The following is a 12,281-nucleotide window of genomic DNA, read 5'->3' on the forward strand; positions in this document are numbered from 1 at the left end:
AGATCAGGCTCAGCCTGGGCCATCCTGATGTGAACTGCAGAGCCCGAATGGCTGGCTGTTTCGGAACCCTCTGGCTTTGGGTTTCCAGTGTCCAGCAGCTGGAAGAGTCAGTGACTTCTCCGGACCGTCCCACCTTGATGACTACGTGTCCCTAGCCTAGCACTCCGTCAGAGGACTCCACTTCAAGAAAGGCAGGCATGTAGGGGACGTTAGATCCCCCCACCCCTTAAGAAAGAAATTCCAGAAATTCCGTATCAGACTTTTGAATTTTTATTTTGAACGGTGTCTAAAACAAACTGCATTTGGATGAAGGCCCGGGCTGAGCATGAGTGACCCCTGCAGGGAGTTAGGCTGAGTTAGTGGGACCCAGAGCAGAACGGAGAAGCAAAGACCAGTGATACCTTTTGGCGCGTGCACACACAGGGTATGTCTGCCCATCAGTCCCCCTCACCGGAAGCCCTTAACGTTGCTCCTTATGGGCCTCCATTCTACTGAGGGGGTATTAATCCCATGCAGTGTTGTAAACAGCAGCACACTATCTGTGAAAAATCTCATTTTGGGGGGTCATCTGTCGATTTGTACATCCTGCTTTTCTTCCTGCTTAGAGAGGCTTAGAAGAACGTTCTCCCTGCAACTGCTTCCTGACCACAGGTACCCTGCAAGGTAGGGCTCATGAAGGGCCTGAGGTCACTCGACAAGGTTCCACAGTATGTGCCGTGCAACTGCGAGTGACTTATAGCGACCCCAAGTAAGGGGCTTTCACAGCAAATGAAAAGCAAAGGTGGTTTGCCATGGCCTTCCTCTGCAGAAGAAGAAGAGCTGGTTTTTGATACCTCGCTTTTCACTACTCCAAGGCATCCCGAAGCCGCTTACAAGCACCTTTCCCTTCCTCTCCCCACAACAGACACCCTGTGAGCAGGTGGGGCTGAAGGAGCTCTGGGAGAACTGCTCTAAGAGAACTGTGACTGGCCCAAGGTCACCCAGCTGGCTGCATGTGGAGGAGGAGCGGGGAATCAAACCCAGTTCTCCAGGCTCGAGTCCACCGCTCTTAATTGCTACACCACACTGGCCCTGCTCAGCTGACGAGATCAGGCTGCATTAGGTTGCTTTCTTTCCCAAGCTCCCATGGTGGAAGTGGGAATTCGAACCTGGGTCAGATAGGTCCTGCCACTCTATCCACTACTCCACACTGGCTGTCTCAAACCCAGGGCTTATGGGAATTGTAGTCCCTGGACATCTGGAGAGCCACAGTTTGGCCACCCCTTCGACCAGCTCTTCTGTGTATCATCCGCCTGCTCATTCTCTGCCAACCTTTCTGCTCTGCTTTCTCTCCCTCTGGTTTGCGGAAAGCCCTTTGGACCGGGAGCATCCCATTGATTTACTGTCATATTCACCTGTACAGACCCTGTGAGCCCCCCAGAAAGGAAACAGAGCTCTACGAGATTGGCAGCCCACTCCCAAAGACCCCCTTCCCTACTTTACGGACCTTCTGGTACACAAGCCCCTTTCTTGGTTACCTGGGGCGAGTGGAAATGCCATCTAGGAGACCAGGCAGATAATTTTTTTTTAAAGGAACTGGTTCTCTTTTTCCCACGCACACTATTTTGGGACCCACAGTTGACTAGCATGGGTGCCGGAGGTACCGGTTCCCTCTTAGACTCCCCATGTTCACTGAACCCCCTGTTCGCTTCAGAGGACTGTACCACCTCACAGTTGCCGGCAAGATGCAGTCAGTGTCCCAAGCACACAGGAGAAACTGGGCATCCATCAGGCGAGACCTAAAGTCTGACGTCTATCGATGCAGCAAGCACGACGGGCCGTCTGTGAGACTATGGTTACCTGTTTTCTCGTCAAGGCTATTAGTTGAACGAGGGAGGGTCCGCAGAAGCCCCTCTTGTTCCATTTGCAGCTTGAGGGGTCCAGCGGGAAGGTGCTGCCACAAAAGCAGGAGATTTAGGCTGAAGCGACACTTAGCATATTGGGTAGCTCATGTTGTCAAAGAGTGGGGTGATGGTCCCATCTTTCCATTCGATGAGTATCTCCCCATGCTTCAGAGAGGGGGAGGGAGAAGACAGGATGGTCGGGGTCTGGTGGCCGGCACTGGGGGTCCCTGAAAAGGGCAGCCGCTCCTCATAGTTCACCGGGTGGCTTTTTTCTGGGTACCTCTTCGGTCCAGATAGCATTCTTTTCTTCTTCCTAGCAGGGGAAATACAAGACCTCACCTTCCAATTTGCATGATCCTCCCCTTATGTCATTTGTAGGAAAGGATGCGCAGTAATGGGTTTAAACGACAACGATGTAAGCTAGATATCAGGAAAACATTTTTCACAGTCAGAGTAGTTCAGCAGTGGAATAGGCTGCCTAAGGAGGTGGTGAGCTCCCCCTCACTGGCAGTCTTCAAGCAAAGGTTGGATACACACTTTTCTTGGATGCTTTAGGATGCTTAGGGCTGATCCTGCGTTGAGCAGGGGGTTGGACTAGATGGCCTGTATGGCCCCTTCCAACTCTATGATTCTAGTCTGTGTTTTTCACTGGGACTAATAAAGTAAGAAGAACCCGATAGGATCAGACCAGTGAGGGTCCATCTAGTCCAGCCTCCTGTCTCACTGAGTGTCTAACCAGTTCCTCTGCAGGGCCAGCAACTGAGCATAGAGGCCGAGGCCTTCATAAGAACATCAGAAGAGCCTTGCTGGGTCACACCAGTGGTCCATCCAGTCCAGCATCTCATCTCAGCCAGTTCCTCTGGATGGCCAGGGACAGGGCATAGAGGCCAAGGCTTCTGTAAGAACATAAGAGCCCTGATGGCTCAGGCCAGTGGTCCAACCAGTCCAGCATCCTGTCTCACACAGTGACCAACCAGAGTCCAGTAGCACCTTTAAGACCAATGACATTTCATTCAAGATATGAGCTTTCGAATGCACACACACTTCCTCGGCTACAATGTCATGGAATGAAAAAAAAATCCGTTCAAACTTAGAATGTGAGAACTAGTCATAGAATCCTAGAATCATAGAGTTGGAAGGGATCTCATGGGTCATCTAGTCCAACCCCCTGCACTATGCAGGACACCCACAACCCTATCGCTCATCCACTGGAACCTGCTGCCCCCTTGAGCCTTCAAGTGACCAACCCGTTCTTCTGGACAGCCAACAATGGCACAGAGGCCAAGGCCTTTGCCTGATATTTTATATTGCTTCTTGGCTCTGGGATCCAGAGGTTGACTGCCTCTGAAAGTGAAGGTTCCCCTGTGACCTTGCCTAGTAGCCATTGACAGACTTCTCCTCCTTGAAGCCACCTCATTACTGTTTACTCACGGGTGTTTTCCCTCACTTTCACAGGGCACGTCTGTCGGGATTTCTTTGCCATTCTGCATTGACTTTCCTCCCTTCAGCACTCAGAATGCTTTCTGGCCGCTGTTGTCCTGGGTTTTCAAACTCGAGTCTGGGATACTCCAGGTTCGAATCCCTGTTCTGCTTCTGGAAGCCCATTGGCTGACCTTGGTCTAGCGACACACTCTCAGGCGAATCCCACCTCACAAGGTCACCCAGCTGGCTGCATGTGGGGGAGTGCAGAATTGAACCCGGCTCGCCAGGTTAGAAGTCCGCACTACACCAAATTTACTTGAGTTTACAAAGTTCCTCAAAGCTTACAAAGTTTACAAAGTTCCACTACACCAAATTTACTTGAGTTTACAAAGTTCCTCAAAGCTGAGTTTAGTCATGCTAGGATTAGAAAACTCTCATTGCAATACAACAATGTCACCCCAACAACCATGTCATTCATTCTGGAAAGATATATTTTTGAAATGTATAACACTATTATATATGCCGGGCCGTTTCCTTGACAATGAAATTCTGTAACATTACTCGTGCGCAATCCATTCTGTTGTGTTAATAGGGAACTGTTCAATACGCATCAAGGCCAACCCTGCAACTTACTTGTTATAGTGGATGTTGAGGCCCAGAATGATCAGTCCCAGGATAAAAGCCAATGGGCTCAGGATCAGCATCATCGTCTTCCAGTTGGTACCTGACACAGGAGGGTATGATATGTCAGCAAGGGGAGGGGCCATGGCTCAGGGGCAGAGCCTCTGCTTGGCATGCAGAAGGTCCCAGGTTCAATCCCCGGCATTTCCAGTTGAAAGGACCAGACAGGAGGGGATGGGAAAGACCTTGACCTGAGACCCTGGCTCTGTGGCAGAGCCTCTGCTTGTCCTGCAGAAGGCCCCAGGTTCAATCCCCGGCATCTCCAGTTGAAAGGACCAGGCAGGAGGGGATGGGAAAGACCTTGACCTGAGACCCTGGCTCTGTGGCAGAGCCTCTGCTTGTCCTGCAGAAGGCCCCAGGTTCAATCCCCGGCATCTCCAGTTGAAAGGACCAGGCAGGAGGGGATGGGAAAGACCTTGACCTGAGACCCTGGCTCAATGGCAGAGCCTCTGCTTGGCATGCAGAAGGCCCCAGGTTCAATCCCTGGCATCTCCAGTTGAAAGGACCAGGCAGGAGGGGATGGGAAAGACCTTGACCTGAGACCCTGGCTCAATCGCAGAGCCTCTGCTTGGCATCCAGAAGGCCCCAGATTCAATCCCTGGCATCTCCAGTTGAAAGGATCAGGCAGGAGGGGATGGGAAAGACCTTGACCTGAGACCCTGGCTCAGTGGCAGAGCCTTTGCTGGGCATGCAGAAGGCCCCAGGTTCAATCCCCAGCATCTCCCGTTGAAAGGACCAGGCAGGAGGGAATGGGAAAGACCTTGGCCTGAGACACTGGCTCAGTGGCAGAGCCTCTGCTGGGCATGCAGAAGGCCCCAGGTTCAATCCCGGGCATCTCCAGTTTAAAAAGGTCTGGCAGTAGGTGATTTGAAGAACCTCAGCCGGAGACTCCGGAGAGCTGCTGCCAGTCTGAGTAGACGATACCAACCCTGATGAACCAAAAGTCCAATTCAGAAGAAGGCAGCTTCGTGTTTGTACATTGGAGAGGGATTGTGGCTCAGTGGGAGGGCGGGGAGATGCCAACTCAGGCCTGCTCTTCTACCAGCACACATTCCTACCTTTCAGTTTGGGCAACCGTCTTACCTGAAGTTCGGGCTCCTGCAATCTTCCTATGATGGCCAGCGTGCTTCCTGGGAGTGTGCGTTTCTGGAAGGGAAAGAAAGCCAGGAGAAGGAGACTTCAAGGGATGGAAAAGAGGCAAGTGTTGCAGCTGGCATTTTTTTTTGCTAAAAAGCCTGTTCCTCCCCACCCCACTTTTCATGATTCCTTTGGGGTAGCTTCAGGATATTTCACCAGGGTCACCTTGTCACAGAGTTTTGCCCTTTCAGGTGGGTAGAAGAAGAAGAGTTGGTTCTTATATGCCGCTCTATCCGAAGGGGTCTCAAAGCGGTTTACAATCGCCTTCCCTTTCCTCTCCCCACAACAGACACCCTATGAGGGAGGTGAGGCTGAGAGAGAACAGCTTTATCAGTGTTGTGGCGAGCCCAAGGTCACACAGCTGGCTGCATGTTGGGGAGCAGGGAATCAAACCCGGTTTACCAGATTAGAAGAAGAAGAGATGGTTCTTATATATTTTTTATTTTTTTATTTATTTAAATTTATATGCCACTTTTCTCTACCCAAAGGAGTCTCCCTTTCCTCTCCCCACAACAGATTAGCAACAAAGATTATTTTTTTTCAGGGTACAAGCTTTTGTGTGCACACACAAATAAAACTTCCTTGGTTTTAAAGGTGCCCTTGGGCTCAAACTTTTTTCTGTAGTAAGGGGAAGGGAAATATACAGATCTGCCTGTTCACCAAGCAATATCTTGTTACCCCTCCGTGAGTGAGACTCACCCTCTTCTGGTGCCAAGCTGATTCCGTCTCTCCTCGGGAGAGTACTGTTGAGGTCGAGATCCGCTTCCAAAGTGGCCGAGGTAGAAGAGGTGGTCGTGGGGTCCCCCAGGAAGGTGGGTGTCCCTGAAGAAGTGGCGATTTCACCTCGGATAGTTTCACCTGAAAAACCTATAGCCAGTTAAGTTTCTTTCTTGGGGCAACAGCACCGTTGAAAGCACCTTACCCTATGGGGAAAAGGTCTGGGCAGGGCTAGTCAAACTGCGGCCCTCCAGATGTCCATGGACTACAATTCCCATGAGCCCCTGCCAGCATTTGCTGGCAGGGGCTCATGGGAATTGTAGTCCATGGACATCTGGAGGGCCGCAGTTTGACTAGCCCTGGGTCTGGGGCTTTTCTGTTTAGAAAAGAGAAAACTGGGTGGGGGAGAGACATGTGAGAGGTTTATCACATTATGCATGAGGTGGAGACAGTGGGCAAAGAGAAATGGTTCTCTTTCTCCCCTAATACTAGAACTTGCAAAACCGATGGGCAGTAGCTAAGGTCTGGACAAAAGGAAATATTTTTTTATACACAGGTTGATTGAAATATGGAATTCACTGCCAGAAGTTGTAGTGATAGCCACAGGAGTAAACAGGCTTAAAAGAGGATTAGATTCCTGGAGGAGAGGTCCATCCGTGGCTCCTAGCCATGCTGACTAAAGGGAACCTCCCCATTCAGAGGCACTAAACCTCTGAACCCCAAAGCCAGGGACAAACATCAGGGGAAGGCCTCGGCCTCTCTGCCCTGTTGCTGGCCCTCCAAAGGAACTGTGTGAAACAGGATGCTGGACTAGATGGACCACTGACCTGACGATGACATGAGAATTAATCCATGCACATGCAAAGAACTATCAAGTGTACATTCTGCAGGCATACACTGTAACTTGTGAACAAGACTCACAAGTTACTTTTCCTGGTCCTCATCAAGTGTTTTTAAAAAGGAGGCGGGGCCAGGTGGGACTTTTCCTAAGCAGAGCTTCTGATTGGCTACTAGAGAGCCAATTGGCTTTGCAGCTTACAGTGTTCCAGTGGCTGCTGCCGTTGCAGTGCTGTTTTCCCTTTCTCTCTCCTCTGTCCCAGTGTATTTTTCAATTACCTCTCTTCTCCCCTAGGTGTGGGTTTCCTCTGTGTGGTTAGCTCCACCTCCTGCAGCAGCCTTTTTGTAGCTGGCTCCGCCTCCTGTGACAGCCATTTTGGGGTTGAGCCCACTATGTTGCATCAGAATAGGAAAGGTGCTCAAAGGCTCCAAAGGTTGGGGATCTGTAGTCTACACCCTTTCACTTAGGATTGCCAGTCTAGGGATGCCAGTCTGTAAATGGGATCCCCTGGAATTACATCTCATCTCCAGGTGACAGAGATCAATTCTCCTGGGGAGAACGGCTCCTTTGGAGGATAGACTCCATAGCGTTATACTCCACTAGAGTCCCTCCTCACCCCAAATCCTGCCCACCCCCAAATTCTCCAGGCATTTCACAATGGTTGGAGATCTCCCAGAATTACAACTGGCCTCCAGATTACAGGGTCATTTTCCTGGACAAAATGGCTGCTTTGGAACGTGGAATCTGTGGCTTTATCTCCCCTCCTGTAATGTATGGGGACGCAATAGTGCTCAGACCCAAGAAGAGGGACACAAGCCAGCCTCTCTCAAGGGCCCGGGAGGTTTTGGCCTGCTTCTCCTGTGCTCTTACTCTGAGGAACCTGCTCCCAGGGGACCACGGGCTTCCTCCGAGGCACAGCCAGGCCTGCAGTGCAGACGATCTCGTCCATCCAGGTCTTCCATCTGCTGAACTTGTCCTTCTCCCCGGAGAGGAAGGCCTTGTGCCCGCCTAGCTGCGTGCTGAGGTGCAGACCCAGCCCCTGCAAGCTCAGGTGTCCCTTCTTGCTGCACACCCAGGACTGGTGCCCGTGGTCCCCGCAGGGCTCTAGCTGAGCGGCCGCAAACTCCTGAGGCTTCTGGACCGCCAAGCACTGCCTGGTTTTCAGGCTGACGATGGCCCGAGAGGCTGCGTCCCAACCCCACTGGAACTGCGGGAGGTGCGGTTTGCAGTCCGAAAGACCAATCTTTTCTGTTTCGTGGGGGGAGACGTGGAGACACTGTCCCAGGCGGACGTTCTTGATGAGGAAGCCTTCCCCGCTGCAGGCTGCAGGGAAGAAAACACAAGGGGTTACAGGTATGTATTTATTGTCATGAAGGTGAATGCATTTGGTTCAAAGTAGGGGTCTCCATCATGTGCCCATATAGGAACTTTGGTGGACTTCCTCGGTGCACGCCAAGGGTTTTTAGAAAGTGGGACTTTTGCCCAAGAAGTGTTCCGATTGGCTGTGCACGCTGGTTGGCCACTGTGAGAGACAGGATGCTTGACAAGACAAAATGGACCACTGGTCTGACCCAGCAGGGCTCTCCATGGGTTCTTATGAGGACCTCAACCTCTGTGTCCAATTGTTGGCCCTCCAGAGGAAATTATTGGCAGGTTGCTGGATTAGATGGACCCCTGGTCTGATCCAGCAGGGCTCTTCTGATGTTCTTAGGAAGGCCTTGGCCTCTCTGCCCTGTTGCTGGCCCTCCAGAGGAACTGGTTGGCCCCTGTGTGAGACAGGAGGCTGGACTGGATGGACCCCTGGTCTGATCCAGCAGGGCTCTCCTGATGTTCTTAGGAAGGCCTCGGCCTCTCTGCCCTGTTGCTGGCCCTCCAGAGGAACTGGTTGGCCACTGTGAGAGACAGGATGCTTGTCAAGACAAAATGGACCACTGGTTTGACCCAGCAGGGCTCTCCATGGGTTCTTATGAGGACCTCAACCTCTGTGTCCAATTGTTGGCCCTCCAGAGGAAATTATTGGCAGGTTGCTGGATTAGATGGACCACTGGTCTGATCCAGCAGGGCTCTTCTGATGTTCTTAGGAAGGCCTTGGCCTCTCTACCCTGCTGTTGGCCCTCAAGAGGAACTGGCTGGCCACTGTGTGAGATGGGAGGCTGTTGGAGCCTCCATGGTCTGACCCAGCAGGGCTCTCCTGAGGTCCTTATCAGGGGAAGGCCTTGGCCTCTCTGCCCTGTGGCTGGCCCTGCAGAGGAACTGGCTGGCCCCTGGGTGAGGCAAGATGCTGGACTAGGACCCCTGGTCTGATCCAGCAGAGCTTTTCTTAAGTTCTGTTCTTTTGCAGTTTGTATATTTGTAAATTTGGGAGGGGAGGCAGCTAGGATAAGTCGATCTCATCAGATCTGGGCAATTAAGCCGGATGGGCCCTTGTTAGGGAGTCCCCCAAGGAAGACTCTGCAGAGGAAGGCTTGGCCAGTTTCTCCTTCTCATTTCTTGAACATCCCTGACTGGGTTTGCCCTAAGTCGGTTGTGACTTTCTGGCATTTATGCATGTTTGTAAATGTAGATATGCTTATGAAATAACTGTTTAAAACCCTCAAACCACACCATTCCCTTTATCGCAAGCCTAAAACTTGTTCCCCTGTTTTGCTCTCTGGTAGCAGCCAGTATGGAATTTCCTGTCTGCTGCTAGAAGAATACTTTGAAGCAGGTATCCCTGCAGGACCACTCTCCAAAAAAACAACAGAACGGAAAAGGAACACAATAGATTAAAGGCGGAAAAGAAATTCTAGATGCCCGATATACATCTCATCTAAACAAAGCTTGTTTGTGGATTCAGAAGGTAAGGGGGGATTTTGGTGCAATGTTTCAACGGCCTGCTGAAAGGAGGAGGAAAACAGGCTAGGAAAAGAATCAAATGAACACATGGAGCTGTCTTCTACCGAATCAGACCCCTGGTCCATCAATGTCAGTATTGTCTGCTCAGACAGGCAGCTGCTCTCCGGAGTCTTTAAAATAATCAGTTACCTGATTTATTCAAGTGGGTCTCTGTGTTGATCTGAAGTAGCAGAACAAAATAGAGCCCCTTGAAAACCAACCAAGATTTATTCAAGGCGGGAACTTTCGAGTGCATGCACAGAGTGCATGCACTCGAAAGGTCCCACCTTGAATAAATCTTGGTTGGTCTTAAAGGTGCTACTGGACTCTATTTTTGTTTACCTGGGCCCATTCTGCACACATTTGTTAATGCACTTTCAATGCAGTTTCAATGTACTTTCGAAGTGGATTTTCCTGTTCTGCACAGGAAAATCCAACCGCAAAAGTACACTGAAAGTACATTATCCTACACATGCAGAAAAGACCCTGATCTGTTTAACTGGGGATGACTGGGATTGATCCCCGGGACTCTCTGCATGCCCAGGAGATGTTCTGCCACTGAGTCACAGCCTCCCCCCCCCCCACAGTTTTGTCAAATGTATCATTCCTATGAGGATTGGGACAGGTGCACAGTGTTGCCAGCTTCCAGGTGGGGCCTGACATTCTAAAATTACAAGTGATCTCCACGTTATCGAGATCAGTTCTGCAAACGAAAAAGGCAGCTTTAGAGAGTGGACTCTGTAACATTATACTCCACTGACATAGAATCATAGAATCATAGAATCATAGAATCATAGAATCATAGAGTTGGAAGGGGCCATACAGGCCACCTAGTCCAACCCCCTGCTCAACGCAGGATCAGCCCTAAGACATCCCTCCCTGCCCCAAATCCCACCCTCTCCCGGCTTCACCCCCAAAGTATTCACGTATTTCCTAGAGCTGTTGAAGTTTAATTCTGGGTATCAGCTTTTGTAGGCATGCACACTTCTTTAGATCGATCTATCTGAAGACATGTTCATGCACACAAGAGCTTATATGCAGATTTAAACTTATTGGTCTTAAAGGTGACCCCTGGACTAAAACTTCTGTTGCTTCAGATCCACGCAGCTATCCACTGGAATTAGATCTGCATAGTTTGCAGAGAACTGGAACAGTGGGGGTTGACCTGGCCTCCGATAGGCTATTCCACTACAGAGATGGTCCACACAGTTGCTGGTTTTGCTCATTTGCTGACAAGATGATGGTTCACAAATGGGAGACAACAGCAGAAGATGTTTCTCCTGAACGGTGAGACTCTCTCCTGCACCTGGAGTGAGATATTCATCAAAGGTGAGGTGGGGTGGGGGGAGGAGCGGGCTGTTGGAATACAGAGAGAGACAGAGAACTTTTGGCCCAAGTGCATTGATTTCCTGGAGGCTGTCCAGCATTTATAACGCAGCCTAAGTTCAAACTAGGTTGTCCACTGAAAACTTCATCAGCTCTGTCCTGAGATTCAGTTGCATATTCGTAATCTGCACAACGTTTGTGGCTCTCAGACTCCCTCCTCGGGTGCTTTTGGAAGCCCCTTCAAAGGTCACAGAGCTTTCGTCACAGACCTGCGTTGCTAGGACAATTGGCCCTTGCCGAAAAATTGACACAGAGGTGGACAAAAAGAGGCCGATTGGAGCTCTTTCCATGCATTTCGGGGTCTTGCTGACAGGGCAGGGAGAAAGGAAAGCAAAATATCGGTGAAAACACACTTACCCGGCAGCCAAGAAAGGAGGAACATCCAGAACGGGCTCCCCTTGAAAAGTTTCATTGTCTCTCGGCAAAGATGGGAGGAAAATGCTTCTGAAAGGATGGAACTGGATGACGCCGCTCCTTTTATTCCCAAAGTGAAGAAAGGGATCCTAATAGTTAAAACCAGAATGGGTGGAAATTATTTTGGGGCTTTTCAGTTTTCCTTTTATTGCCCAAGGTAGCCGGGCAGGGATTCCAGACCTTCTCTAAATAAAGACCCTCTCCTTGGCCCACCGGTCTCTCGTCATCTTGGAAAGCAAAACCTTTCTCCTCTAAACTTTCTGAAAGAAAAGGCAAACTTCAGTGCGTCACAGAGTTCTTCGTCAGGCGGATTAAGAGGGAGGGCAGATCCTTCCTTGGCTGTCTGCTGCAGCAGTTGCTGCTTCCCAAATCCTGAGGGATGTGGAAGTCCGGTGATGAGTTAACACAGCAGCCAAAAAGCTGGCATGGGGTGCTGGCAGACACTGAGATCTCTGAACAGAACTGCCTCTGAGTAGGGAATGCTAAGTGCTGGAGCAGCTGGCTGGCGGGGGCACTGCAGGATGCTGGAGAACGGCCAAGACAACCCCCTTGAGCTAAAAAGGAAAAGAGGAGGAGGAGGAGGATGTGGAGGAGGCTGCAGCTTACTGGAAGAGCCTCTGCCTTGCATGCGGAAAGTCCCAGGTTCAATCCCCAGCGGCAGGCTCCAATTTGAATTGCCGGGTTTGATTCTCCACTTCTCCTCCACAAGCAGCCAGCTGGGTGACTTTGTGCCGTTCACAGGTCTCTTAGAGCTCTCTCAGGCTCACCTACCTCACAGGCTGTCTGTTACAGGAAGGGTAGACAATTGTAAGCCGCTTTGAGACTCCTTTGTGGGGGGGCGGTATATAAATATGAATGAATAAATATGAATGAATGAATGCAAAGCAGGATACAAAGATCTCATCTTCTTCTCCACATAGATCAGGCAG

At 50.6% G+C, this 12,281-nt stretch overlaps 1 protein-coding gene across 3 annotated transcripts; it reads right to left on the bottom strand.

The window, feature by feature from the left end:
* Positions 1-254: 254 nt before the first annotated feature.
* LOC143841993 (uncharacterized) lies at positions 255-11,809 on the bottom strand. Of its 3 annotated transcripts, XM_077346564.1 has the most exons (7): positions 11,533-11,809; positions 11,296-11,441; positions 7,549-8,001; positions 5,823-5,990; positions 5,070-5,132; positions 3,939-4,029; positions 255-2,196 (listed from the first exon to the last, which is right to left on the bottom strand). In XM_077346564.1, exons 2-7 carry the CDS (start codon positions 11,348-11,350, stop codon positions 1,971-1,973), a joined length of 1,056 nt encoding a protein of 351 aa, XP_077202679.1. In that variant the 5' UTR covers positions 11,351-11,441; positions 11,533-11,809; the 3' UTR covers positions 255-1,970. The 3 variants fall into 3 exon arrangements, with proteins under 3 accessions (XP_077202679.1, XP_077202680.1, XP_077202678.1); XM_077346565.1 differs by having other exon boundaries at positions 5,823-5,981; positions 11,296-11,809; XM_077346563.1 differs by having other exon boundaries at positions 11,296-11,809.
* Between the last annotated feature and the right edge of the window lie 472 nt (positions 11,810-12,281).

Source organism: Paroedura picta, chromosome 7 (assembly GCF_049243985.1).
Source record: "Paroedura picta isolate Pp20150507F chromosome 7, Ppicta_v3.0, whole genome shotgun sequence".
Classification (NCBI taxonomy): Eukaryota; Metazoa; Chordata; class Lepidosauria; order Squamata; family Gekkonidae; genus Paroedura; species Paroedura picta.

What these genes read in the sequence shown, in the direction of transcription:
- LOC143841993 (XM_077346564.1), bottom strand. Translation starts at nt 11,350, where the DNA reads ATGAAACTTTTCAAGGGGAGCCCGTTCTGGATGTTCCTCCTTTCTTGG. An exon ending in CCTCCTTTCTTGGCTGCCGG is followed by an intron (nt 8,002 to 11,295) that starts GTAAGTGTGTTT and finishes TCTTCCCTGCAG; the next exon opens with CCTGCAGCGGGGAAGGCTTC. An exon ending in CTGGGAGCAGGTTCCTCAGA is followed by an intron (nt 5,991 to 7,548) that starts GTAAGAGCACAG and finishes AACTGGCTATAG; the next exon opens with GTTTTTCAGGTGAAACTATC.